Source organism: Platalea leucorodia (assembly GCF_965183815.1).
Source record: "Platalea leucorodia genome assembly, chromosome: 1".
NCBI lineage: Eukaryota > Metazoa > Chordata > Aves > Pelecaniformes > Threskiornithidae > Platalea > Platalea leucorodia.
Window position 1 is genome coordinate 133,071,354 of NC_138823.1, and position 27,714 is coordinate 133,099,067.

The window sequence follows — 27,714 nt, forward strand, 5'->3', positions numbered from 1 at the left end:
GCAACCGGCGTCGCGGCGGGCCCAACCGCCGCCGCCAACGGCGGTGGGGGGGCTGCGGCGGGAGCGCTTATGGGCGCGGGCCCGGGGGCTCCGGCTCCCGCGCGCCACAGAAGAGCGCGATGACGCCGGGCTGTCGCCCGTGGGGTTTAATGCGTGCGATGCACGGCAGGGCCTGGGAAAGAGCAGCACCGCCTTCCCCGCCCTTTTCAGTTCAGATACCGAACCGGGTCTAAAGACGACGTCCAAGCCTATAGGCCAGGGCCCGTGGCAAGGTAGAAGTGGAGGGGGGGGGGGGGGGGGGGAACCCCAAACTACCCGGTGTACGTAACGAGCATCGTCACTTCGCACAAAGGTGAAAGGCCCGGTGGTTTGAGGAGCAGCAGGCAGCCCTGCCACCGCGACGGCCGCGGGGAGAGGCCGGCCGGGGCGCACGCCTTCCTCACAGCCGGCTTCTCGCAAGGCCCTGCCTTCTTCGTGCTTACAAGTTTTTCAGTAGCTTGAAAAGAATTATTAACCCTTTGAAAATAAAGGTAGAAAAAGGTGCTTCACCATTTTAAAAGCAGATTAAAAAAAAAAGCAAAGAGCCTGTACAACACAAAAAGTGCACAGTTCACTTCCATTTTTACATTATTTTAGAATTAAGGATCAGAGACACTTTTGTTTCATGGCTCAGAAAAAGGGAAAGGCAAGGGGGAGCAGGAAAAAAAGTTTTATAGCATTCACTTACTACTGAATAAAGAACTGAGTTGCAGGAACCACTATGAAGCCCATGAGTCCATCTACTACTTTCTGTACATGCAGAGTGGTTAGGATGAGGAGAAGACCAGGAGGAAGTCTACAAAGAAGCACTGACTTTGAAAACTGGAATTTATACTACTTATGAGAACTTGAAGGATCTTCAGAAATAAGACTAAAAATCCACACCACCAGAGATGCACAAGGTACAGGTAGGCAAGCATCAACTTTTTAAGTTATCTTGATAGTCTCATAGAAACGGATCTGAAAAAATTAGCAAGTTAGAAGAGAGGTGACAAAATTAGGATGACGATACTAATAAACCTAGCCTGGGAGCAGGACAGACGTACATACATCATTTGTATAGTTTTCCAGAAGTTGGAAGATGTACACAGGGTTGACACCGATAGCTTGACAAGCTTAACTTCTACACTGGAAGAGATTTACTATCATGTTGGCTGAAAACATTTACAGAACTATATGCTTATAAACCAGAGATTAATAACCATGTGCAACTTTAGAAGACTTCTATAAAGTATCTTTAATGACTTGGTTCATGTCATTTTAAAAACAGTCATTTTCAAGAAAATCAATACATTTGTTGTATTGACTTTGCTTTCCCATTCCTATCCCCATCTTCGCTACTGGTTTGGCATCTACAGTATATACAGTCTGATGCCTGGGAAGATATATTGAAAATTAATCCCAAGTTTCCAACTTGCTAATTATAGTGCACAATTATTGTAGACTTCCCCCACCATCCCCCTACCTCAGTATAATAAAAAAAAGAAAGTCTTTCTATGAAAGCTCCCCAAAATGCCAAAGATGTCATCAGCAAAGTGTTTCTCTAATCTATATGTATGGCCTGTCTAACTTTAAAAATTGATACGCAGTCATGCAAATGATGGAAGAAAGTCACTGGAAGAGGGCAGCTGTCATAATCTAGGGAGCTGTATAACCTATCCGCATTCACCATGGGAATCTTTATTATACTGCTGTCCTTGGTCTTTCCTGAGGAAAATCTTCACCATATCCTAGTAAGATTTCTGCAGGTAGGTATAAATTAGAAAAATTTTTGCTCGCATTTCTCATGACCCAAGCTGCATTTACTCACCTTTATTAAATGAAGAATCTCTGCAACTGAGCTTGGTAAAGTGTCATTTAACCAGAAACCTTATCTTCCTCAAATGCTTTGAGTTCTTCTAAAGAATTTGATTGGGTCTGTTTTTGACAAGGCCACACACAGAGTCCTTTTAAAGGAAGATGCCATATGATCTCAGCTAGGTAAGTGGATTCTCAAAACACATCCCCATTTCTTAAAACAGACAAGAAAATGGGTGTGACAAAATCCATGTTATACAATATGCTGTATATACAAATTGAAAGACTGCATCAGTTTTTCCTATTACTCAGTTTAACAAGATTCAGTAAAACATGGAAGCAAAGCACCAATAGCCATCTTTCCCCAAGTCCTTGAAGAATGTCTCAGCATCTCCTACAGGTCTTCAGGTCTCTAAAGTTTCTTCATTTGCCCCGCAAGTGTCTACAACACAGATTAAACAACTTGTCACTGGGAAAGCACGGACTTTGGAGTTGGCTATCCACTTGTCTGTTTCAGTATTATATTCAAGAATGTGCCCTAATCGACCAACACCCTGAAAACCAGCCAGGACATAGACTATAGATCCCACAGCAGCACACTTCACTGTTACACCTTTCCATGGCATTGGAGACACCATCTTCCATTCATTCATCTTGATATCGTAATATTCTACATTATCAAGGCCACCTACAAAGCAATGAAATAGATAACTGCTTATTACATTATACCATATGGACTGAACTAGAGCATACAAATGCTTCATTAAACTTAGTCTTTATTTTCAAGGCTTAGATTAAAACCTAAATCCTAGAGTAAAAAAAAAAAAAAAAAAGGTGAAAAAAGGCCGCAGCTTTCTAAACTAGTGGTTTACCCTTTTATAAATACAGAAACAGAGAAAAGTAAAAAGGAGACTGAAAGCTAGATGTGTTGTAACAAGTGTCACGCTATAGGCTTTCTAGAGATTCTAACGTTACTTCACGAACAGAAGAACTAACAATGCTGAATTTCTTACGGATTTGTGGCTAGTGACTAAAACTCAGGAATCCACCTGAAACTTCTCTGTGGTGAGGACATTTTATTCTAGAGGGGTCACCAGTACCTTTACCTAAATTGGTCATTTATTGATAGAGGATGTCTCTCTGCATTATGATATTAAAATCATTGAAGTTTAAAAGCCTAAGTCCCTTTGAAAAGGACCAAGGGAATCAAATGTTATTAGAGAATAGTAGATTTTGTGACTAATATTTACTTCTTTAAGAATAGGCTAGTAATTAGACTTTACAGTATCTACAAACATCCTGTTATGCCTGTTCAACAATTGTAACACAAGTCACAGAGTTTTCACTTCCAGTCCTGAATTATTAGATCTGGGAGATTAAGAAGCCTTTATATAATGTTAAGAGGTACGAGTATTTCACCCCAGACATAACTCTTCCCCATTATTTTACAAATTGGAACAATTAATCAGTCAGGTTACAGAATATGAACAGCAAAATAATACTTTAACTTATTGGTTCAACAGTACACACCTCTGAAATGAGCATTCAGTGAATACACTAACATTTTGCAAAATGGCAGCTCTGGCTATAAGTGATTGATAAAGCGTGTGTGCAAAAAATGCATCTACTGATATTTTTGCATTAGAAATCAATCATGCTGGAATAGTTTTAGCAGCTAATTAAAATACAAGCTATATTCTAAAATAGCATTAATCTGAAATCAAATATTCCAATTACCATAAATAGTGATTAATAAACCTCATAGCTGAGAATTTTCCATTTTGAAAAGCACTTCAGGAACCCTGTGTAATTAAAATTTAATTCTCCTGGGAAATAAACTATTATTATTCTAGTTTTAAAGACAAGGAGACAGACAGATCATAAATGACCTGCCCATGGCAGTAAGTCATATTTCAAAACTAAGCCAGTCAAAAAAGTTCTTACTTTTTCACCACTTTAAAATAGCTGACTAGCTTTTAGGTCTTTAGACTGAAGTTCCTAAATAAGTGGCTACACCTTCACCTGTCTCTCAAAAGAATGCTAAAATGTCTCAACTACATAATGAATAACTAAAAACAAGATTATCTTTTCTCAGATGACTGGTTTAGCCATGTTAACTACTGCAGAACTGGGCTACAGTATGGGTGCACATCTGAATTTGACAGTATTGTCATTGGTAAAAGAGTCTGGAAAATAAGACACAGTAAAGCAGGGAGGTGGAAGTAGGAAGGCAACAACGATGTGACAAAAAACAGGACATGTTTTATGGTACTGCTCAAAGTTTTTCAAGCTAAACAGAGTAGAATGAATTCTTTGCAAAAGAAAAAAGGCCCCCATGAAACCTTGTGTGACCAGCTAGAGAATTAATAGAATTAAAGTACCTAAGCCATTTTGTCCACCCACAGCAAATATTTTGTCCTTTACGAACACCAGCCCATGATTCTTCCTGGCTTCAATCATTGGACACAGCTCAGTCCACCTGGGGAAAAGAAAACCAAACAAAACAGGAAAACTCACGATATAGTTCCTAGAAAATAAATATAAAATATGTAAATAAAACCTAGCATTAGAAAAATGAAATATGGAAGAAAGCTGCTTAAGAAAAAAGGCCTTTTAAGTAAAACCACAAATAACTGATTTATTACTGCTTAACTCAGGAAAACTCCTTACCACATACAATTCTTCCTATTCATCTATACCTCAGTTATTTAGGGAGTGAGCAAAGCCACAAGTGACCAAAGTAATCAGAACTGATACAATACTTACGTTTCGGTGGCTGGATCATAAACTTCACAGGAATTTAGGACTCTTCCAGAAACATTGTTTCCCAAGCTTCCTCCACACACATAAATGAGACCATTCGCCTCAACCATTCCATGGCTGCATCGCTGAGTCAGCATGCTGGGCTTTGTGTGCCAGCTTTCTGTTCTCGTGTCATAGCATTCAAATAAATACAGTGCAGAATTTCCTTAAAAAAATAGAAACCCACCAAAGTGGCATTAATTTCTTATGGTTGTCTTTTGAGAGAAGAGTTAACAGTAATTATCAAATTGATGCTTTATGTGTTAGTTGAAAAGGGAAAGCTGCTTTCCCACCTCCAAAAGCAGAACTAACCAACTTGAAACTTGGGACTATTCAGAAAGTACATACTTGTAATTCTTTTGACTCTTTTGTTCCAAAATATGCAAGTTTATAGAATTGCTATTTGTGTTTAAAAACAAAAACAAATGATGAGGATTTTTTTTTTTTTAGGGGGGGAATAAACACTGAACAGAGATGTATATAAATTACCGATCATACTGTCATCATCTCATGCTACTCTCGCTACTTGGAAGTTTATTGAACTTTCAGATGTGAAGATGAAACCAGCTTTGTAAACTTAGTACAGATTCACATGAGTCTTTTCTCTAAGCAATCTGACTTGCCCAATTCCCAGAATACTTGTTGCCTTTGGAATCTGATTGCTTGATTATGTCATAACATACTCCTGAGTTATTAGCAACCACAAGACAGCTACCCCTCACCATTTTCCTTTCTTCCTGGGGACTCGCAGACACTTATTTCCTGGAAGTGCAAGGTCTGTGTACTCCTCCCTCAAGGACCAATAAAACTATTACTGAAATCAAATGAATGATAGATGGGAGCTTAAAGACTTGTGCTCAGGTAACCAGCTGAACCATAGCCAGAGAAGAGAATGCTGGATACAACTTTCTCAGAAAAGAACCAGGATCCTTCTCCCCTTTGTTTCAATAGATATATTCACCTAGAACAGTCAGAGGTGCCTTTTCTTGGGCCTCTTTTTCCTCGGCTTTCTACTCCTAAAAATTGTATCACACTAGCAGCACTCGCTACCAGCTGGGGATCTGAACCCTCAAAACAGTGCTATGTTTCCAGACCCAAGATACAGGAGCAGAGTTCTATAAACTGTCCATTTGTTTATTCCTACCATGTAATTCTCATTATCACAAAAAACTGTACAGAGTGGGATGTATTTTTTCCTTGATGTAAATACACATCCTTATTGCTTTGAAGATGTAGAAATTCTCATCCATGGGAAATACAGCAGAACTGTCTTTAATATTTTTTTTTTTTAAAAAAAAAAGAAGGTGAAAGCTTCCATTTTCAGTATGCTGTTAGTATAATGTTAAATATTTTTCCTGCACCTAAATATAGTGAAAGAATTTAGTACATTTAGCTTTCAAACTCTGGTAGCTATTGCAAATAAAACAGTACTCCCATCAATTCAAAAAGGGGAAATGAGCCCTGTTTCTGTAATGGACTGGCACAGTAATTTGTTTTCCAAACTCTTCAATCAATGCAAAAAGCATGCAATTTTTAGATTTCTCTACAGCTAAACACGCTGCAGCATTTTCTCTGATTAATGGTTTCACATAATTGCCTGCTCCAAATTAGAAAATACTAGATTCAGGATAGACAGACGTTTCCAAACAAGCAGTGCTCACTGGATTCCAAAGAAGAAAAAAGTACAGGCAAAATAAACTGTTATTAAATTTTAGCTTTTACTACTCTGTCTTGAATATTTATGGAAAGCAAAGTGAAACTGTGCAGTAATGTGAGGGTAGATTTAAAAGAAAACTCCTAAGTTAAAATTTCCATTACAGCTGTATTAACTAATTACAATGTATTAGAAAATAAAGTAAACAATCAAAGTTTGTATCATACTCCCTCATGAACTGACATGGGAAACTAGGAAGATTTACGAGACTTTGTGGTGTTCCAAGTTTCCCAATGCAGCCTTAGTTAAGCCTATTTCAAGTAATGGGAAAGGTGCTATTTCACATTTACCACACTAGGTGGCAGCTAGGAACTGTTTAATCTGCTGCTACATTAGACCTCCGAAAATATTTTAGAAGTCAGATAACATTACCTAAATGTCACAACTTCCCATTAAGTGACTTATCAACGTTAAGTACCGATTATGACCTTTTTTTCCTCTGCTCACTTCCCTCTGCAGCAAGGCAGAACTCCAAAGGATCTACTAGAAAATTTCTCCCTGGTGTCAGGGGTTTGTTTTGTCTTGTTTTCTCCCTCCCTTTTTTTTTTTCTCTCCCCCAGAACATGGCCTTTTTTAAAGCTCTATATTTTTATGGATATAGCATACCTACATTCCAACTTTGGTTTGCTGATGATGTATTGGATTTAGAAAAAACAAATTTAAAATGTTGCTGTAACACACAGCATAAGTCACCTGCTACATTTCTTGGGGAGAAAAAAAGGCCAATGGTGTTAGTTTTTTTTTTTTTTTTTTTAATGATGAGTAATAACACCTAAAGAAAGTAGTATTTCTCCACTTACTGAAGCAAACCAAGAGAATAACAAACTAACAGAAGATAACTCCTGTCATTTGACAGAAAAATTGGATAAATTCCTTTACAGGGCATGATATGATTTCACCACCAAAAGCAGTAGCTTCCAAAGCTTTTTTCCCCACCCTTTTTCCCTTGAAAAACTTCATTAGGCCCAACATATGTTGTATACAAGGAATGCCATTGTCAAAATGCAGCTATTCTGGCCATGTATCACAGAAAATTTTAAACCACAGAGTTCTGTGGATTTATAGAAGCTAGCTAAATGTATTTGCTTGTCCCTAGTTAACTCTTAGGAGTTGCAGTGTACTTTATGCTCTAGTTAATGTAAATATCATCACTTCAATCAGTGAAACCATTTTAAAAACACAACAGAAATAGATTGTTGGATTGTAGGGAGGATAAAATCCTAAAGATGGGAAAATAAACTCATTAGGCTAACATGGCAACGTGCAGTTTCTTTTCAACAGTCATGCAAAAACCAGAAAAATTTCCAGGTATGTTTGTTTGTGCTTTTTTTTTTTTGGTTTGTTTTAAAGATTTTTAGTGTCTTACCCACTTCTGAACCACCAGATGTATAAATTTTGCCCTCAGCAGCACAGGCTGCAAGGCTATCTCGAGGTGTTGGAGGTCCTAGCTTGGAATACCAGCTATCCTTCACCACATTGTAGCAGTCCATTCGCTTTATAGGGAAGAGCTGGGAACCACCCAAAATATAAACTACGTTGTCCCAGAAGACACAAGCTGCATCCCTGCGCTTTTCAAAGGGACATCGGATGTCTGTCCAGCTGTAATCCTGCATTACAAAGAACAGGTAATGTCTAATAGATTATAACACTTACCTGCACAGCGAGTGTTTTTTCAAACAGAGCTTTTCATAGAGATTTAGATATGGTCAGTTTTAAAGTTCCTTTTCAAAACAAACAAATACTGTTTATTGAAGAATACTCCTCAGGCGTACTCTTGAAAAATTCTCTTAGACACAGACATAGTTAGCTGCAATGAACCACGACATTATGAATTTCTATTTCCTCATTCCCTGTGTGCACCCAGTACAGCCTCCCTGAAAAACAGATATTTTTTTCCCCCCAACATAATTGACTTCCTGCTGCTATCATGTCAGAAACAATGCATGTGATCAATAAAGCAGGATTGCATTTTCTTTTATAGGAATGGAAAAAGACATCTTACATATAGTAACAGATTCTTTCTAAAAAAATAAAATACAGAATGTACCAAACAAAGGCGATGGAAAAAGGAGAAGATAATATCCAAATTGACAAGCAACTCAGTTAAAAAGCTCTGATACATACTTTATTACCATGACAGCTAGAAGCTTATTTACAGAATTTACAAAACACAAATGATCTATAGCTATCCACAGTTGATAGCATGAGAAATAGGGTAATGCTCCATCACAAATACTGGCAGTCATGTTGCCTAGAAACTGATTTTGCATGGATTGGCAAAATCAGTGACTATCAAATATAGGCAGGAATGCTACCGAAAGCCTTAAGAACACCAAACTCAGCAACCGATGGCAGACCAGGATAGCATACAGCACAAGAAACACTTCTTGAGTAAAAGCATCTCACATATTCCATGAGCATAGCTTGTATCCTATACTGAACAGGAAAGTATGGGACCTTAACTGTTATCTGTGCCACCTCAGGATGGTCTAGCTCAACCTGCTGAATGACCTTCATTGTAATGGTTCACACAAGACGTTACATCATTACATTTTCTTAGCAAGGACATACTTCAAACACCTTGGTCAATGAGGAAGAACAGCGACTCCTACATGGGGGTTCAAAGAAAGAGAGGCAGAGCATGTTATAGTCCAAAACATCTTACAATCTTTTCTTGTAGCATCCCCCATATCAAGAAGAGCTGGCAGGTGCATGTGGCCCTTTATGGTGAGAAACAGGTCCTGGGGCATCCTAGAAAGGAAAGCCATACTACAGCATGGCAAAATAAATAGCTGCATAAATCTTAAGAAAATGTCTTAGTGCATTGTGCAAGATCAACATATTTTCTAGCTCAAACTTCTGGCACTTTTACAAAAAGTCCTGTTGTTTTCCTTTACTGTTAGAAAGGGCTGTGATCTGACCCACTTTTATGGCTTCAGTTCATAGCTACCATTTCATCCACACCTTTATCAAATGAAAAGCCATAACCTGAGCATATTCAGCAGTGTCCTCCTCTTTCAGCAGAAAGCAATTTAGGTCATTCTCTTGTAATGCTCTTCAGTGTTAGTCTGCATCACATAGAATTGATTTCAATTTATGCATTTATGCATTTTACACATTTAACAATTATGCAGAAGAGTTGTTTCATGCCACAGTCAAGATCCACACAGCCCTGGGCAGTGGCAAGCCTCATTTTTGGGGGGCTGAGTAGGGAAAGAAAGACCAAGATAAGTATACGGTGACACCTTCCCTGCTGATTTTTGTTTTCAACAAATTGTGATGCAGGACACCAGAGGCAGAAGCTGTACCTTTGTATTTAATAGTTTTTGAAAGACTTTTTTCTCTTCCATGAATTTATTTAATCACTTATTAAAACTACCTGAACTCCTAGCAGCCACAAGACCCTGTGACAAGAATGGCACATGTAATTATGGGCCATGTGAAAAAGTACCTCCTTTGGTTTAAGACTTTTCCCTTTTTTCCAGTTGATATCTCCTCTTCCAAGTTTGTCAGGGAAAACAGCAGACATGCCTAATATGAACCTCCTCACTAATAGCTTATTGACTACAGCTCTGTCTCCTCATAAAAGGTATGCTGGTTCCCTTAGTCATCAAGAAATAGCATTGTCACGCATCTGTTACTTTTTACTTGCCATTGCTGGATTTTGCACAGTTAAAAAGTTAAAACTTCCAGCCGTTTCTGGTCACTAGAGACAGCAATTTAAAAAGAACAAGCATATTGCTGGTCAAAATCCCATAAAGTCATGTATAAATTTTTATCAAGAATTCATAAAACAAAAACTATTTTATTCCCAACTTGGGGAAAAAAAAAAGCAGCTTTTAAAAAATATTCTGTGGAAAATTCAACAAGAAAATGCTTCCCACCACTGTTAATAGGACATCTAGGATTTCTAGTAGTATTCTGAAAACAAACATCTCTACTCAAAATAGTGCCAGATCGCTCCACAAGTTTTATGCCCGTCTGCATCTGTCCTGTTGCATCATTTTACTCTTGATGAAGTACATGCATCAATAGAAATATCAGTTACAGTGCAACAAAGACAACAAATACAGACTTAAAGTAATACTGCTAACAGTCTCAACAAATAACACAGAGTATCCAATCCATTCTTATTTAAAGAACCCTTTTTGACAACAAGGAAATGAATATCAACTTTAGAGACTAAATTTGCATGTAAAGCAATGAGAGAAAATTAAAAATTTTTGCACTAGTTTTATAGTGTTAGAATTGTTGAAATTTATATCACAACTGAGAAAATATTTTCGGGAAAAACATAACCTTTGTTTTGAACTGTTTCTTTAGCTGACATAAAGAATTAAATTACTGAATTTAATTAAAATCAAAAGTGAAGGACTAGGTCACTATTCAATCAGTTCAACAGACAACAAACAAAATTTCAATTCTTTACCAAGGTCCTAACCTTGCAAAAGTACATAAACAACCTTAATTCTCTGCTCTGTGACGCTCCCATCATCTTTTGATGAGACTAATTAAAGTGAGTTAAACGTGAGATAGTCTTTGCAGCATTGGAGCCTTACATCCCCCACTTATTTTGCATGCACACGATGATAATTCAACAGGGGTTCTGGATCCTTGGTTTGTTGCATGTAAGAAGCTACTGTCGCAGTTAATTAAAGATCAAACTCGGATACTCAAGCAAAACATCCAGAAAAGGATCTTTAAATAGCTTAGAGTTGGACATGAAGTAAGTAAAAGCTATTCAACAAGACATGACAGGCTAGCTAAGAATACCCAAGAAAGCATATAAGCACTAGAAAAACATTCAAGGAAGACATGCTTGTTAGAATCAAGATCTCCAACTACCCACTTTTTTTCCTTTTCCTTCTCTGCCCACCCCACCCCACCCCCCCGCCCTGATTAATCCACATGCAAGGCCATAAAGCTTGATCAAGAGGCAGCTCTGCAAAATTTCTTCCAAACTCAATTATTTTTTGGTGTTATGCCTGGACAAATAGCCTATGAAAAAAATAAGCCATTTTATCCTATGCTTTATGTAGAGTTAGATAGATATGACTTTTTGTCCACAAACCAGATTTCTTTGTAATATTATAGTTTAGGTCTGACTGAAGACCACCTAACTGCATACATAACTTTCCTTTTAGTTTTAAGTCTTCGCCTGTCGCTCCCACTCAGCATGCACTGAGATTATTATTTTTCAAACAAGATTAGGTTCTCAGAAAATACATGGTGACAACTGGGGGGGGTATATTAGTTTATAAAGAATGATGAAGCAACAACCCCCATCTTTTGAGTTCTGACCACCATTGACATTGGGCACTTATGGAATTTAACCTATCAGTCAGGTTGGTAAAGAGACCACATGCACGCTACGCTGATAATACCATTGCCAATTAATGACTGGGACAGTAAGTCTCAAAGCTAGTTGCCATCCTGCCTAAAATTAGCTTTATCCCAACATAAATCACTGGAGATTAAGAGAAAGAAACTTTGATCTGATTTTCTTCTAATAAAAGAAAGGTCAGAGCATCCTGGGTGAATTACAACTTGTTAAAATGCCAAAACCAAGTAACTGTTTGAAAAGGATGAATGCCCTGATCAAAGGCTTCCCCAACTCAGACCTTGGAAAAGAAAGAATTATCTGCTCTGTTCCCCTCACGTCCTCACCCCAAGCTGGAGTACTGCTTACCTTACTTGACTATGTATATGAAGGAAAAAGGTGGTCATTATTTAGGAATTTGGAATTCCCAATAAAAATAGATATTAAATGTGTCTCAAACAAAGTCAGCAAAGCTGGCAGGCTTTTTTCCCCCAGACTTGAGTGGTGGTCAAAGAAGGTGGCTTCAATTTTATCTTACATAAGGGAATGTGAATGATGAGTTCAAAACACATCCCGAGGGCTCATTCATTCTGAATTAGATTTGACAGGGCTCACATTGACTATAAAGTTCACACAGATAAGACACAAAGCTGTTTGAAATTATAACAAGCATTTAATATGCTGAGTTAGAACAACCAGAATTTCTGCAACAAAATATTACATGTATGTGATCTCGTAACTTAGAGAGCCCTGATGTTCACACAGCAACTTTTTTCTGCATTACTGCATGTGCTTGCCTGGTAAAACAGAGTATGGATAATCCTTCTGCATGCAGCTGATGTTTCTAGACCATCTAGTCTGCATAGCTGAAACAGACACCATTCCTGTGGCTTGATTTTATTCAGGAAACATGGAAACAAGTTTCAGGCAAAGCTTTCTTGCTTGCTCTAAATTGGCCATCTCTATGGTTTTTTTTACTCTTTTCCACTTACGTAATACTTGGCTCTCAATTCTTCTCCTTATATACTCTTAAGAACAAACAAAATTGTGAACCATTGGGATTTGGAAGTGGTTGCATATTTATAATAAATGCACTGAAAAAACACCTTGCACTCTAAAACTGGGTTCTACACTAACATATGAGCCAATAATTTAACTTGCGCTAAAAAGAAATTGCTCTGAGTTATTCTCTGAACACATACATGCATGCACATGCATACAGACTTTCATATATTCCTAACCGACTGCTTGATGTTTCGGTGACCTTTTATTTATTTCCAGCTGTGGGATGCACATACCGATCAATTCTCAACTCAGATGGATTAATCAGAACTCCATATCTAATACTGCCAATAAACAAACACATAATCATTCTATTCAAAATGAAGTATTACATCTAGGTACACAGATTTGAAAATTCCTAATTAACCATACTCTTCCAACTGTATACCCAAGAGGCGGGGAATACATCCTTCCTAATACCGTTTTGTAGATCATTATGTCTTAGTTAATATCATCAGCAAAATACCTAAGATTACAAACAGTGAATCTTAATGCATTCTGAGGTAACGATTACCTTTGGATTAAAATATCTGCAGGACTGGGGCTGTGAGCCTCCAAACAAAGCAATGCGATAATCATGCTTTTTTCTTCTTGGTCGTGTACCTTCCACTAACTCTTCTCTGTCTTCTGGGGAAAGTAGATGGTATCGCATCCCACCTGGAAGGAAGACAACAACTGTTGCAGATCCAGTGTAGCTCCTACATGGAAAGGGATGTTTCAGAGGCAGGGATGGGGGCAAGAGGGAAGGGAGGGAAAAGGGGAAACCAAGTTTCTACATTACACCTATACAGCTTTGATTTAAAAGGGAAGAATGCACAGCAGCACAGGAGGATGGGAACATACATCCAGATTTACATCCTATTTCAAATTGCCTGCTCCATGTGAAAACAGGACATGGACTCACGTTATATACCAATTTATCGATCAGCTCATTTAGCCAATATTAACAAGCAACTACATTTGTTGCATTGAAAGAGGCAAAAGGAAGCAAACCCAAAGAAAAGGAACGGCAGAACTGGGAGCCTAAAGAGGACAATACTAACATTACAAGAAGGGACTTGAATACAATGAGAAACCAACCACGCCTGCCTCCTCACCCTCCAATTTCTGATTAATAAAGCAGGCATCTCTAGCATATTGTACCTCATGAAAACCCCTCACTTTCGTTCTTAGCTTGACAACGCAAAATATTAGTTACAATTGGTATAAGAAAATAAGCATCCTCCTAAAAAAACATTCCAAAGAACACAAAAATATTAGTGACACTACAAGTCACTAAAACCAGGCAAAAAAAAAATCCTTATTTCTTAAACAATGCACCCAACTTCATGTCACGCAAGAAGTATGACTGAGATGTCAATGGTCAGCAAATACTTACCAACATATAGGTTAATTTGAACCTTGCTCATTGACTGAGGAAAAACAGTTGCATACCGGTTTTTAGCTCTACACTAAAATGAAGCCAACTAGTTAACCTCTACCAAGATTAGAAAATTTCCTTCCAGAATATTTATCAACATCTAGGCTTTTCTTTCTTACACGATAAAATTTCACAAATGGGTGTCTAAAACCAAAAGTGAAGCTTGTTCCCCATCCCATCTGCACCTTGAGAACGCAACGGTCAATAGTGCAACATATGGTTAACGTTCTAACTTGCTTAGGGAAGCTTTGTAATATTCAAAATTTTTACATAAATCTTTTTTATTAATGCACATATGAACACGAACAATATTGAAGTTACTAGCCTGTCCCAAAGGCACACTAACACTTCCAATTACTCTAATGACTCATTGACAAAATCTCCATTCCGTTACTCGTCACGGAGCCCATGTCATTTGCTAGGAGAAAATAAATGAAAGTCACACTCTGTTACATGAACTGGGTTTTATTTACAGGATAATCTGCTAATCCAACTTCAACTAAATGCAGCATCCTAGAGGGAACACAGTCAGATGAATTTAACGTGAAAATGTTGTCAGAGCATTTTAAAGCAAACAATTCTCAAAAATTTCACAGCATTTTTTTAATTATACAGAACATTAAAGATTTCAGCTAGAGGTCAACTTACTGATCACCATTTTAAGGCATTCTGGGTTATCCTGAATAAGTGGTTCAGCCTGAACTGTTTTACTTAAGAAGTTCTTTGATATAAGAGGAAATCGGACTTTAGCAAGAATATCAACCATGTACGGCTGGCGATTTGGCTCATCATACTTCAGCCATCTGACTGCTGCATCATAAACCTTAAACAAGAGAGAAGGAAAGAAAAGGATAAGGTACATCACCACACAGTAAGACAAATAACAAAAACTTAATGCTCCAAATTGATTCTTCTGCCTATTGGAGGTCAACTTACACTAACAGTTTAACTTACACTAACAGTTTAGTATGTGGGGATCCATCACCATCTTCCAAAAAAAACCCAAAAAACCCCAACCCTACAACAAAACAACCAACGAAACACCAAAGACGACAATGCTCAAACATGAAGTAAAACAAATGCACAACCACAGAATAAAACCCATCTACAGACTTAAAAAAAACCCCAAACACTACTTCTACTATTTAGCCTTTTTTTTTTTTTTCTCCTTTTCTTCCAAATGGGAAGCATGAATCTGAAATTCACTTTAATGGGGTAACCCCTGTACCAGGCTAAGACCAACATGCTTCGAGTTCCATGTCACAAACACAGATAATACTTCACCAGAAATGTTGAAATAGTTTCTACTTGATATAGTCTCCTGAGCTGACAAACTGCTTCTGTTACTAAATCATAGTGTTGTGGGTCCAAATATACTGCTATTGTTTTGTCTTAGGGGACCATTTTAATTTTTTAGCTGCAGGCTGCCATAAATTTACCATTCAGAGAGCCTGCTCTTTACAGGAAAAGATAATGGGTTTTCTTAGGGGGCAGTGAGGACAGAACAGGGAAGGTAACCAAGAAATCTGCTCTATTTATGATTGTCCTCTGGGCCAGGAAGGAATGAAATGAAAATCCAATATTACCCATATAGTAAGATACTTCAATGCTGCTCTTGGACATAGCAAGCTTATCTACTATGCTGCCACTTCAGAGTCAGCACTAACTTCATTACAAGTGATAGCACAGTCAATACCTACTCCTGTAGCTGAAACTGATCACAGTGATCAGTGGAGAGTGACCGAGATACAATGTAGAAAGACATTTAATGGCAGAATTTGAGTTATTCAGAAGGACTGCTCAACCACCTCAGCAATAATCCTGCAAAATGACCAAGGAGCAAGGGAGAGTAAAGAAATAAAAAAAAATATTTAAGGCTCAATTCAATCACCTAAGAAAATTCAACAGAATGACTGGGACAGGAACATTGTATCCTTTCGTCAACAGAAACATTACTTGCATACAGGAAAAATAGGACAGCTAGTAATTAAAGCTACCTTCCTTTTTTACTGAATGTAAATATGCTTTACACCAATAGAAAAGTTAGAGTATAGTGTCAGCTTTCTAGCAGTACTCCTGAGAAATAAGACTCCTTTAGTGTCACTGGCATGCTGCACACTGCCACTTTCCTAAAGGCATTTTAATGATGTCATGCTGCCTACACAAGATTTCTACCACTGCTGCCAAGTTAAAGCATGCCATCCATCCTACCTTACGAACAGAACTTCAAGAACGTAAATTCTAAAGTGTCATTTTCACTGCAAGCTAAACAACACTTCCAGCTTTGAGAATGTTACCCTGTGACCTGAACTTTCCCCAGCACATGGTAAGAATGTTAAACTGTGACATAACTCATATTTATACTTATAACTAGCCAACTGTCATATTCTAGTCACCTGATATTATCCTCCACTCTTGGTAATTCTTATTTTCATTGAAGCTTTTTACTGCAGGAGACACATTGAAGAAAATTCATTAATTCTACGAAAGCTAAACTTCAGAGTCAGGAAAACATTCATTTCTATCTAACTGAATACACATACCATCTTGACTATGAGATCCTTCTGTTGCACTTCAAAGGTGTGAGTCAACTCATGATGACATACCCAAACAAACTTAAATTACCTAGTTCAAGCACCAGAACAGCATAGCTAGAAAGGCAAGATTTCAGTATGGTTTCAATGGATTTGACTGAGAGGCTACAAGAAGTACCCAGCAGCTACAACCATCCTGCAATCACCCCTTTGTGCTGCAGTGCAGACACACCTATACTCTTCCTATTTTCCTGCAGCAGGAATAACAAGCTAGCGAACAAGCATTCAGGGCTGTGCTATAAACTGAATCAAGCTTTCCAAATGGGAGAGCTGTGAATGCAATTTCTACCACAGGTTACAACTTTTAGTTGAGTGAAACTCCAAGGCTCCTTTCAGCCACCTAAACTTTTGTGTCCACTCCCTAAATAAGGGCCTTCCATCAATCCATCACTGTCAATTCATCTAGCTTTCAGTGTTTTGTTCATCTTGCTTCCAAGTCCCCCAGTTCCCCAAGCTTAACTTGTGTATGCATGTTTCCATCAGAAGCAAATCCTCTCTGAAATGGGCTGAGACCATACTCAGGTAGACACATGCAGCCATTAAGGTGCAGTTTGCTTGCCACTTTGAAGTACCTCACTTTCACCGACAGCACATGAACCCCAATCTACGAGCAACTGCTGTAATACATCAAACTTAATTCAGCTCACGTACTATGGAATCAGAAGCCCTATAGCTATCTCGATAAAGGAAACTGCTTTGCTTACTCCCTTTATGACTTCTTTCTTCTTAGTTTGCTGAAACGACACATAATAACCACACTTGAAGCGTGGATATTCATTAATATTTGGTTTTGACCAAGCTAGGATGCACCTTTTATTCTACGATTTAGCAAGCACTATGTGCATCATATACTGTGGGAACATCGGAAGTGAGATACTTTAAACCAGTTCTTGATTAAAAAAAAAAAAAAAAAGATAGTGAAGTTCAATGCTTTTAGCTGGTATAAAACAGGTATCTCACCTGGTCTTCTGCCCTCACAGTCAACGTATCTTGGTTCAAGAGATGTGTCACACGCTTAACATCAAGCTGAAGAAACTCATCTGTCTTGTAAACTTCAGTGAAGTGCTGATGGATAAAGTCATCTGCAGTGGCTTTCAGTTCTGGACAGTCTAGGCATTCTGCTAACACACTTATACCTATGAAGGAAAAATTAAGAAAAAACCTTTCTAAACCTGAATGGCAATTAACTTTAATATATTAAAATAGAATAAAATTACCATAATTCCAGTGATACTTGCAACCCCAGTTTAGTATTTATTACCATGCTTCCCCCCCCCTTTAAAACACATGCTGTCATAACTCATCTGCAACTCAAGACACACTAAGACAAGCACAAGCTTCTGATCCCTATCCCTACCAAACTAATTGGAGAGCCAGACCTGCAGCACTTGCTGTATTAACTAGCTCTCCAGCACTATTTCCTCACTGTTTCTTTCCCCATTACAAAGGAGGTAACAGTACCTAAACCAGGTCTGAGCCATATCACAATAACAAAGTCTAACCAGAACAGCCTGAGAAACTGGATCCAGGTTTTATGACCTCCCTGACCTGCTCATGTAGCAGCAGTCACCAACCAAGCCCAATTTCCTTCAAGAGTCACAGTGAACTGGGACTCTTCTATACAGGTAGCACAGTCAGCTGCAGACCAAAAAAGTCAAGCTGATGCTGCTGCAAGGGCAGCAGGTTGGCATAAAGGTATAAATAGCAACTGCTACTGAGAAGCATCATATCCAACCTTCCCATTAGAAACCAGGTAAGCACAGAGCTTTTCAGCAGCAGCTTTTGCTCATCATCCTACAGTCTTCCTCCTCCTTCTATGGAGGAGATGGCAAGCGGGGTAGAAGCAACCCACCAACCTACAGGCTGCAACTAGCCTGAGCTGCTTTAAGTAGTAAAATGCAAACTAGAAAGCTAAAATCCAAGTGTATCACCTCTTGACAAAATTTCAAGAGATTCAAAATAAGCCATGGTTTCTTTCAAATACACTTTTTTTTTTAAATGAACTATGGACTTGCCTAAGAGTCTGCACAGAACACATTTCAACTTGTAAACAATGCCTTGAGGAAAAATTTATTTAATCTTCATCTCCCTGTTTGCTATAAATTAGCAACAAAGAATGCAAGTGTTAGAGACCATAATTAATTTTCTAGTTAACAAAAAACAGAGGAGGAAATATGCCTTAAAGTAAGCGTAAATGGCATTTTCCTTAGAAGGTAAGGTCTTTCTTCCAGCAGTTGTTTCAGAGCCACAGCTGCACTGCACCAAAGTGTCAATTGAATCGTTATAATTCAGATACTCCACAAAACATTTCTATTGATATTATAAATATCTATAACATGATTGAGATGTTACTAGGAGAATTGCAACAACAAACAAACAAGTTTATCTTTAATCTCTGACTAAATAAAGTGCACCAAATCTTAAGCATGAAAAAGCATTGAGTTCTACTTGTTGTCTACCTTTTCTGTAACACCGAGTTCACATTAGGGCTACAGAACATATTAAATATCAGAACTGCCCAGAAGATATTCATGGATTCTTCAAAATGAAGAGCAACTAAAAACAAAAGTAACCTGAACTTATCCTGTTCGTACTTTTAGAAGATATGCTAGTTTTGTAGAAATTACAACTCTGTCAAATTCTGTCTCCAAGTACAGTAATAACAACTGAAAGCTCCACCTTACTGAACAGCTGAGGTTCTCTAACAGACAAGAAGCTCCAAGGTGCTGCCAAGCTGGGATGAGACCTAGCACAGTCACTGGACCCTGATACTGGCAAAGACAACTGCCAGATTTTTTTACCTACGGCAAGGGACAATAGTTCAGATTTAAAGCAAAATTATTTTTACGTGCCTGGATTTAGCCAAATATTACTGTCTTTTAGGCAATACTTCCTATTTTTCAGGAACAGCAAAGTTAAAAAATAAACAGTAAATTTAAGTCTGCATTTCTCTTACCAAGACAATTGGAAGCATCAACTTGTTCTTTTAAAAAGTCCACACACATTTTTTTCACAGGTTCAATCTGATACTGGTTTGCTGCATCTAGTAAAGACTGGACATTATTGCTGTTAACTGAGATTCTGCAAAACAGAAGGCGTAAAATTAGCATCACTAAAATTACCTACTTTGTTCTAAAAAAAAAAAAAAAAAAAGCAACTTACACCAATTCACATAAATGGCAAAATTATTTCCCTGCTATTTGCCCAAGAATCTTTCACACACAGGCTGAAGACGCAACCTCCCTTCATCATCTTTCCAAATGGGTGTCATTTGCTCTACTTTACTGAGCAAGGGCAAAGAGTAAACAGTCCTGGATTCTGAAGAATAAGCCTTTAACACAGGCCCTCTGCAGTACCATACTTTGACCTGTGCGATTAGCCGCTTTCACAAAACAGAAAATGAACAGAACCTTTTTTCTGAGTCTCCTACTCCCAAACAGGCATCAGCAAATTCTCTCTAAACTCATTGTCAAGACTGCTCTGGCTGATTTGCCCAGGGCGCACAAGCAGAACAACCAGTTTGGCAGTGCTTCAAGAGAAGGTACACAGCCCACAGACAAGGACTTGCGCACCCGGGGAGGCAACCGTGTGGCCGGGGTGCTGACACTGGCTATCTCTTACCACTGATGAAGCACAGAACAAGATTCCTCTCAAAGAAAGGAGAAAGCCTTCCTAAGGAGAGTTAATCCCATTAGTACAAAGATGAAAGGCCTGCCATCCATTGGTCATAAGAGCTGATTAAGAAGTACTGTTTACAATCCTAGTCATCTGCACAAGCTCTGTTCAAAAAAAAAAAAAAAAAACAAACAAAACCCAAACCCAAACACATTGACAACCTGAGATAGGAGGGAAATGCTGTTCACAGAGCAGTAATCCATGCTGCCTGTCCTGAGATGAAGGTGTAACTCCTGGAAATGGTTCTGTGCGGTAGCTACCATGGCCATAAAGAGAAACCCTGCTGATATCAATAAGGGCCTGAATTTCAGAACAATGGGAAATACCATTTGATTCCAACACTGAAGTCAAAAGCTTGAAGTGCTTTGAATTGCTTTTTGGAGACAACTACCACTCTCTGTACTCTGTAGGGCTTCCTACTGATTAAATAAAAAGGAAAAGGGAAGAAGGATAGAAGGTCTAGTCACATCAGGCTTTAAACAGTAAAGAATTGTAATGGTAACAAAACTGATGAATCACAGAAGCATTATTTTATTATTTCATCATTTTACAATTGGCAGGCTTCCTATAAGAAGTGTCTGCTTTAAATAACAAAACTACCTTGCAGTATAAGCAAACTCCACGAGCTGTTCAATAATGTCGGGTTCTGCATCTTTTAGCTCCACTTCAAAGGACTTTGATTCAAGCATATTTGCTGTAAATAGATTAAAAGACAAACTACATCAATAAGCCACTCTAGTTATTGTATGTTTTGCAAACGGTAGAAAATAAAGTGATTATACAAGGTTGGAACCTGCTAAAAACTGCACACAGTTGAATGCTCTTTTCCCAGGATTATTAATGCAAGTGAGGAAAGGAGGCAGTGGGACAAACAAGATAACTGGTGTGTGCACACGCTTGTATTATGTAAATTATGATAAACTGTATTAAATAGAAAAGGTCATAGATGCTGTTGATTGGAGTGCAGACTGCCAAGTTAGCATTACCAAAAAGAGGAAGCACACGCTGCACTGTCAAAAGCTATTTTCACATTCAAGCTGATAACAACAGAGACAGCTCCAAGCTTCCCACATCCAGACACAGCACTCTAAGTTTGCCCACAGACGGTTACAAGCTGACCATTGGAAGGCACGGTTGTTTTACTTCTACTCGACTTTAATGCATGTTTTATAGCACATTAGCACATTTTACAATTCATGGGTAAGGCATACAAAAGTAAGACAGATACTACATAACTGAATTTGTAAAGATATCATAAATGCAAGAATATTTACACTTCTGAAAGCCCGTTTTATATGTGGAAGTGCCTAATGGTGGGAAGCAATGAGGCAGACAAATTCTGTCATGGGAGTAAAACCTCCCAATTTTCAGGTTAGGAGAGGGAGACCAACTCTAATACAGTGTTTGGGCTCCAATTAATAAGAGAGCTTACATATGAAGTAACCCTTGACTTGATCAAAAGAGAGTTAAAGGGAAACTGAGGGGAAGGGTGAACAAAGATGAATGGAAGAAGGACACAAAATGAGGAAATCTTCATTTATCCCTGAAATTAATCACTTTCATAAAGTAAACAGCTTGTCAGCCACAAGTTTAACAGGATATCATCACGAAAGCTTACAATCAATCAATTTTGAAAAGACTTACTAGTAAACATCAAGTTAAAAAAATGACTGGCTGAGGCAAGCACAACACGGTGAGCTGGGATCTTTCTTTCTTGAACCATAAGAATGACATCACATAAAGTTTTCTAAATCAGAGGAAAAAACAGACAAACAAAAAAACACAAAGATCAGCATTTAAAAAAAAAAATCTTTCAACAATATTTCTTTAAAAACAGCTTATGGAAATTCACTGCTTTTCTTAATCCACACAAATCAAGAGTATTATGTAATAAAAAGATTTTCTGAAAGTCAAAGTTAAGTTCAGTAGCCTGGAAAACTAGCAAAGTTCAGTTTCCCCATGAACTAGTACCTTAAGGATAGTCACAAATAACATATAAACTCTGATTAAAGTTTTTCCTGTGGCATTTATATCAGCCTCTAATAACATAGGCTCTGCAGCATCTAGCAGGGGCGGCATTTACATTACACCCTTTTCATCCATCAGTGTCTCTCTTCTCTACTCAGCTGTTGATTAAAAGAAAAAAAAAAATCATAGGAACCTCATATCTGAAGACGGCCATCATATTGCCCAACTGGAGTGAAAGTGATGAACAAGTTCAAAGCATTCAACGGAACATTTTTAAGAAAACGTATCCCAGAAATACCACTTCTATGGAACGGGTTGACTGGTCACACCTGATGAACAACTAACTTCCAGACAAGAAAAAAATATTTTTATTTCTCATTGGTTTGCTATTTGTATGTAAGCAGTTAGTTTCTCCCCTACATGTGAACTGTCATGCACTAGAAGGAGAAAGGAAAGTGACACTGCTTATAAAAGTTGTCAGGAGACATGAGAGGAGAGTAAGGGATTAGGATAAAACGACATAATTTGAATAGATTCTCAAATGGTATCCTTTCTAAGAACAGATGGACTAAAATAAATGTACACCATACTACAGTTAATTATAATTTCCTCTTTATTAAGAAAAAAAATCTAAGCAGCATTGCTTCCTAAAAACAGGAATTAATTTTCGACTACTACCTTGAGTTCATGGAACTACTTTCAGAAACACCTACCTACACCCATCCCAATACTAACCCCAGAAAAGAGCATTTCTACTGTGGGAAGTATATACTTGCTTAGAACAGTGTGAGAATGTTTTCCACATACAGGCAATATTATCTAGGGCACACCTAACAAGGCTGATAATCCATATATGCAGCCCCTTCAAATAAACTATCTTTTAGTTTCTTGAAGGAAAGGACACTCAGAAGCACGCGTTGGACAAAATATAAATAATATATTCTAAAAAAAGTTTTAATTAGAAGTTAGATGAGGGGTGACATACAGCTTCCTTTGTACATCTGTAGCTTTAAACCATTTAGGATTGAAACAACAACAAGAAAAAAAAGAGACCATTCGAGAAAAGTTTCAGAGGAAATCCTTTAAAGCTGAAATTCCTAGTGCATCCGATTCAAAACAAGCGTCAGAAACTAGCGATACCATAAAATCCTGTGGCCAAGCTTTGCTAAGACTTGCAACTGTTGCTTGAACTCCACACTGCATTTCTAAGATACATTTAGTGCCTCAGCTCAGCATTTGAAGCACCTCAGATATTCTAAGGCCTCTCTGGGTGTGGGAAGAAATATTTGTCAGCCAACACAGACTATCATTTTCATTTCTTTCCCTGGGATGTTTCTGGGTGTGACTGTTCCCTTTCAACTAAAGCTCTTCTGAGGATTTCTGTACCTCTTTTTAGAAGGACCCATTGGTGTCACCAAGTCACCTCAATGAGGCAATAGATGACTGGTGTTACATCAACCGAAGGACACACCCAAGCGTGAGCTTGCATTAGGGCGCTTCATCTTCCAAATAACAGGTTCAGCAACACCTTGCAACTCTGTCCCAGCTTCATTCTCAATTACTTCACTCTTGGCTGACCACCACTCAGCTGCAAAGTTGCAACAAAGGATTTATGCACATGCTGTCAAATAGCTGTGTAAAACCCATAAAGACATGGGCCGTCTCATGTTGGGGATGAGCATGAAGTCCTCCATGCACTAAACACACTTGCCCCCAACATCTTACCAGTACTAAGTGCAGGTATGTCCATCATTTATTCTAAACTCCCATACACATGGAGGCTGCCTCTAGATCCCAGCTCACACAAGAAGCAGCCTCTTTACAATTAGCTGTACTTTCCAATTGGCCCGTTTTCCTACAGCATTAAACTAATGCATTTAAATAGCTAGTGCTCCACATGCATGTTGCTATTTCCATCACAGGAAATTTTTAACTCATATCATATTTAGGTTTTATAACCACAGCATAGCCCTTGACTTACCAAAATACAAGAAGAGTGAGCTGCCTATAAATCCTCTTAAACTTTAGCACAACTAATCAGCTGAACTAGTACATTTTCCTCTGGCTCCTGCTGATTTCCTAATTTTATCCTACATAATCACACCTCCCCCTGCCCATCCAGTAATAGTTAACCTCCTCTTACAAACAACTCCTAAAAGAAGCATGAATGTCATGAACTGGAGCCATCAGCACTGGGTGGGATATGCAAAGCCACCATCTGAGGTCAGATTAGAAGTTTCCAGGAAGCACTGATAGCAGGCAAAATTCAGAGTTGCACCTCCCCGGGCATAACAGATTTTAAAATTTGAATCGGAAGTACACAGATTTCACAGCACTTAATCCTGATCCTCTCTCTCCCTGTTTAGAGTAACTTGTGACCAGATGAGAGCTGGCACTCTACTATACTGGAAGATGAGGTACTTACATAGAAAAACAACGCAATGCCACACACTGGAGTAGTGACACAGTAAAGCACTGTGATTTCCCTGTGCTAGGGGCTGTACATACATCTAAGAGAGGCAATATTTCCTCTATCTACTTACAAAGCATAATAGCATCTGGCGTCCTCTTGTCAACAATGACAGAGGTATGAGCTAAACAGTGATGAGCAGAGTTACGAACTCAGCTACATCCTGGAATATGTTTACCCAATTAGAACAGAAACAAAGCCTACATCGAAAAAGCAGATCATAGGCTTTAAGTCTCAACTCCTCTACCTGAAGTCATTGAAACCAGTTTGGTTTTTCATACATAGAGGCTTAGTTGCATGAAATGGCTTATGCAGACAACACAACTGGCTGTGTATTAGTGAGAGAAGAACAGGGCTGAAGTGCTGGAGAACAGCAGGATCAGCACTCTGATATCACTTGCTAGGCCAGGACACAGACTGCTGATGAACACATCACTAAAAGCCGGACTGAGCCTTTGGCAAGACTAACACTGGGAAGCAAGCAGCTAAACCCTAGAAGATACAATACATGACAGTGCCAAGTACCAAGCCCCCAACTGTTCTTGAACAGCTGGCTTCAGAGTCAGCTTTAATTCTGGCTCCACATCATTGTTTTTAAATGAACCATAGCGCCACAATCAAGCCAGCTCCTACTCTGTGAAGAAAGGTTTCTTCATATGCAAGGAGTTACACAGATCATCCTTCTGCTCTTGTACCAGAAGTCTGAGCTTTTTAAGGGGGGGGGAGAAAATCAGCATTTCTTTCAGCTTGGACAGCTCAACTGAAATCCACTTGTATAACTATAAATCTGGTTACCACCCTTGCTCTATTGGCAAACAGAAGAGTCACCTTTAATCATTAGACTACTGATCGAGGAATCTGATCTGCCAAAAAGGTCAGAATTGGTAAAGATGAGGCCACCAGCCCTCTGTACTGCCACTGGCTTCTTCGCAAGATGGCCAGACGCATTGGGTGTGAAGCACAAGACGGCATGCTACCTGTGAAACCAAACCATGGCTCCAGCCATCCCTCTCCTCCCGCTGCAGCTTCGCTATACTGTTACTGTTCACGGGGATACGCAGTCCATTTGTTCAAAGAAGAGCTCCTGGTTAAAATTCAGCATCAACATCTTTTTACTCCCCTCAGGTTTCTGTTTGAAAAGGACTGTGTGAATACTCCAACTGGAAAAACTCAGCAACCAGCTGCAGTGTAACTTCTGTCCTAACTACAGGACAGAACTACCATAGGCAAGACACTGCTCGGTAACGAGGCAGATCCACCGCACCTTCCGCCTTCAGCACCAAGACGAAGCTGTCGCAAGTGGAATGCGAACTCGCCACGCTTGCCGTGTCGGCGGCACACGGCCGCGCTTCGGCAGTGACCCTTCGCAGCGCCAAGGCCGCCGGAGGGGCTCAGGCGCTCAGCGCCCCGGCCCGGCCCGGCGGCACCGGCCTCCCCAGCGCTCGCTGCCGGCCAGCTCGGAAGACGGAAAGACCCAAGGAGCCCCGGCCAGCGCCCTTCTGCTCCGCTCCGCCGGAGCCCGACACGGCGGCGGAGCCGGGCGAGGAGCGGCCGCCCCGCGGGTCGCCGCCGCAAGCCCCGGGCCCCGACGGGCGGCCCCAGGCCCCGCCGCCGCCGCCGCCGTACCTGCTTGCGCATGGTGTTCATCACCCCCATGAAGCTCGCCAGCAGCTTCGCCTCCTCGCGGGCGGCGAGCTTCTTCTCCGTCTTCTTCTTGCTGCTCTTCTCCGAGCCGGGGGCGGCCATGCTCCCCCGCCCTCACCGCCGCGGGCACCGGCGGCCCGCCACCCCCGCCGGGGCACACGCGCCGCCGGGGCGACGCCCGCCAGCTGCCAGACGGCGACCACCGGCTCCCGACGCCGGGCAGCGGGGAGGCAGCGGGGAGGCAGCGCCCGCCCCGCCGACACCGGAGCGACGCCTCGCCGCGGCGGAAGCGGCCCTTGGGGCGAGGGGCGGGGCGAGGCGCGCTGACGCCATCGGCCGGCGCGCGGCCCCCACGCGGGATAAACAAAGAGCGGAGGGGCTGGGGCGTGTCACGTGCCGGGCGGAGGGGCGCGCGTGCGCGGCGGGGCTGGGCGGTGCGGGGGTCCCGTCGGGGAGCGCCGGGCCCGGTCAGCGGGGGTGCGGCCCCGGGGCCCGGCCCTGGGCCTGTGCTTAGAGATCCTGCCCTGCCCTGGCCTGCCCTGCCCTGCCCTGGCCGAGGGGCCGGCGGGGCGTTGGCCGTCCCTGTGGGTGAGCGAGGGGCGAGAGGAGGCCCCGCCAGCTCCCACTGAAGGACCGCGGCCTGCCTTGACGAAGTGGCCGAGCGCCTCAGGCTCGCATGGGCTGAGAAGGGAAACAAGCGTGAACCAAAGGCAGCCGCTTCCCTCTCTTGGTGGCTACATCTGCCCCTCTTCCAGAAATAACATGTTGGCCAAAATACTTGGGTGTTTTGATCCCCGTTTTTGGAATAGGGTTGTGACAACTAAAGCTGCGTTTTAGCATAAATTTCCTCTCTCTGTGTTTGTGTGATGTTTACAGCTTTAATTCCACCGATAACAAGGTGTTGAACAGCTTAAGGGCTTGAAGGGAGAGAGATTTGCACATGGAATAAAGTGAGGCTTTGTTTTGTTAATGAAATGAAGCTGGTGAAGGGTCTGGAGCACAAGTCTTTATGAGGAGCGGCTGAGGGAGCTGGGGTTGTTTAGCCTGGAGAAGAGGAGGCTGAGGGGAGACCTTATCGCTCTCTACAACTACCTGAAAGGAGGCTGTAGCGAGGTGGGGGTTGGTCACTTCTCCCAAGTAACAAGTGATAGGACAAGAGGAAACGGCCTCAAGCTGTGCCAGGGGAAGTTTAGGTTGGATATCAGGAAA

General features: G+C 40.3%; 1 protein-coding gene across 5 annotated transcripts; it reads right to left on the minus strand.

Moving 5' to 3' along the window:
* Positions 1-287: 287 nt before the first annotated feature.
* KLHL7 (kelch like family member 7) lies at positions 288-26,734 on the minus strand. Of its 5 annotated transcripts, XR_014229027.1 has the most exons (13): positions 26,488-26,734; positions 22,068-22,170; positions 21,024-21,117; positions 19,705-19,829; positions 17,709-17,884; positions 14,803-14,977; positions 13,249-13,391; positions 7,719-7,959; positions 4,603-4,804; positions 4,218-4,315; positions 1,850-2,524; positions 728-999; positions 289-516 (listed from the first exon to the last, which is right to left on the minus strand). XR_014229027.1 is itself a non-coding variant. In XM_082320081.1 (11 exons), exons 1-11 carry the CDS (start codon positions 26,605-26,607, stop codon positions 2,241-2,243), a joined length of 1,761 nt encoding a protein of 586 aa, XP_082176207.1. In that variant the 5' UTR covers positions 26,608-26,734; the 3' UTR covers positions 1,011-2,240. The 5 variants fall into 5 exon arrangements, 2 of the variants coding, with proteins under 2 accessions (XP_082176208.1, XP_082176207.1); XR_014229025.1 differs by having other exon boundaries at positions 288-999; XR_014229026.1 differs by having other exon boundaries at positions 289-848.
* Positions 26,735-27,714: the final 980 nt, after the last annotated feature.

What these genes read in the sequence shown, in the direction of transcription:
- KLHL7 (XM_082320081.1), bottom strand. Translation starts at nt 26,607, where the DNA reads ATGGCCGCCCCCGGCTCGGAGAAGAGCAGCAAGAAGAAGACGGAGAAG. An exon ending in TGATGCTTCCAATTGTCTTG is followed by an intron (nt 17,885 to 19,704) that starts GTAAGAGAAATG and finishes TTTCCTTCATAG; the next exon opens with GTATAAGTGTGTTAGCAGAA. An exon ending in ATCTGGTGGTTCAGAAGTGG is followed by an intron (nt 4,805 to 7,718) that starts GTAAGACACTAA and finishes TATTTTTTTAAG; the next exon opens with GAAATTCTGCACTGTATTTA.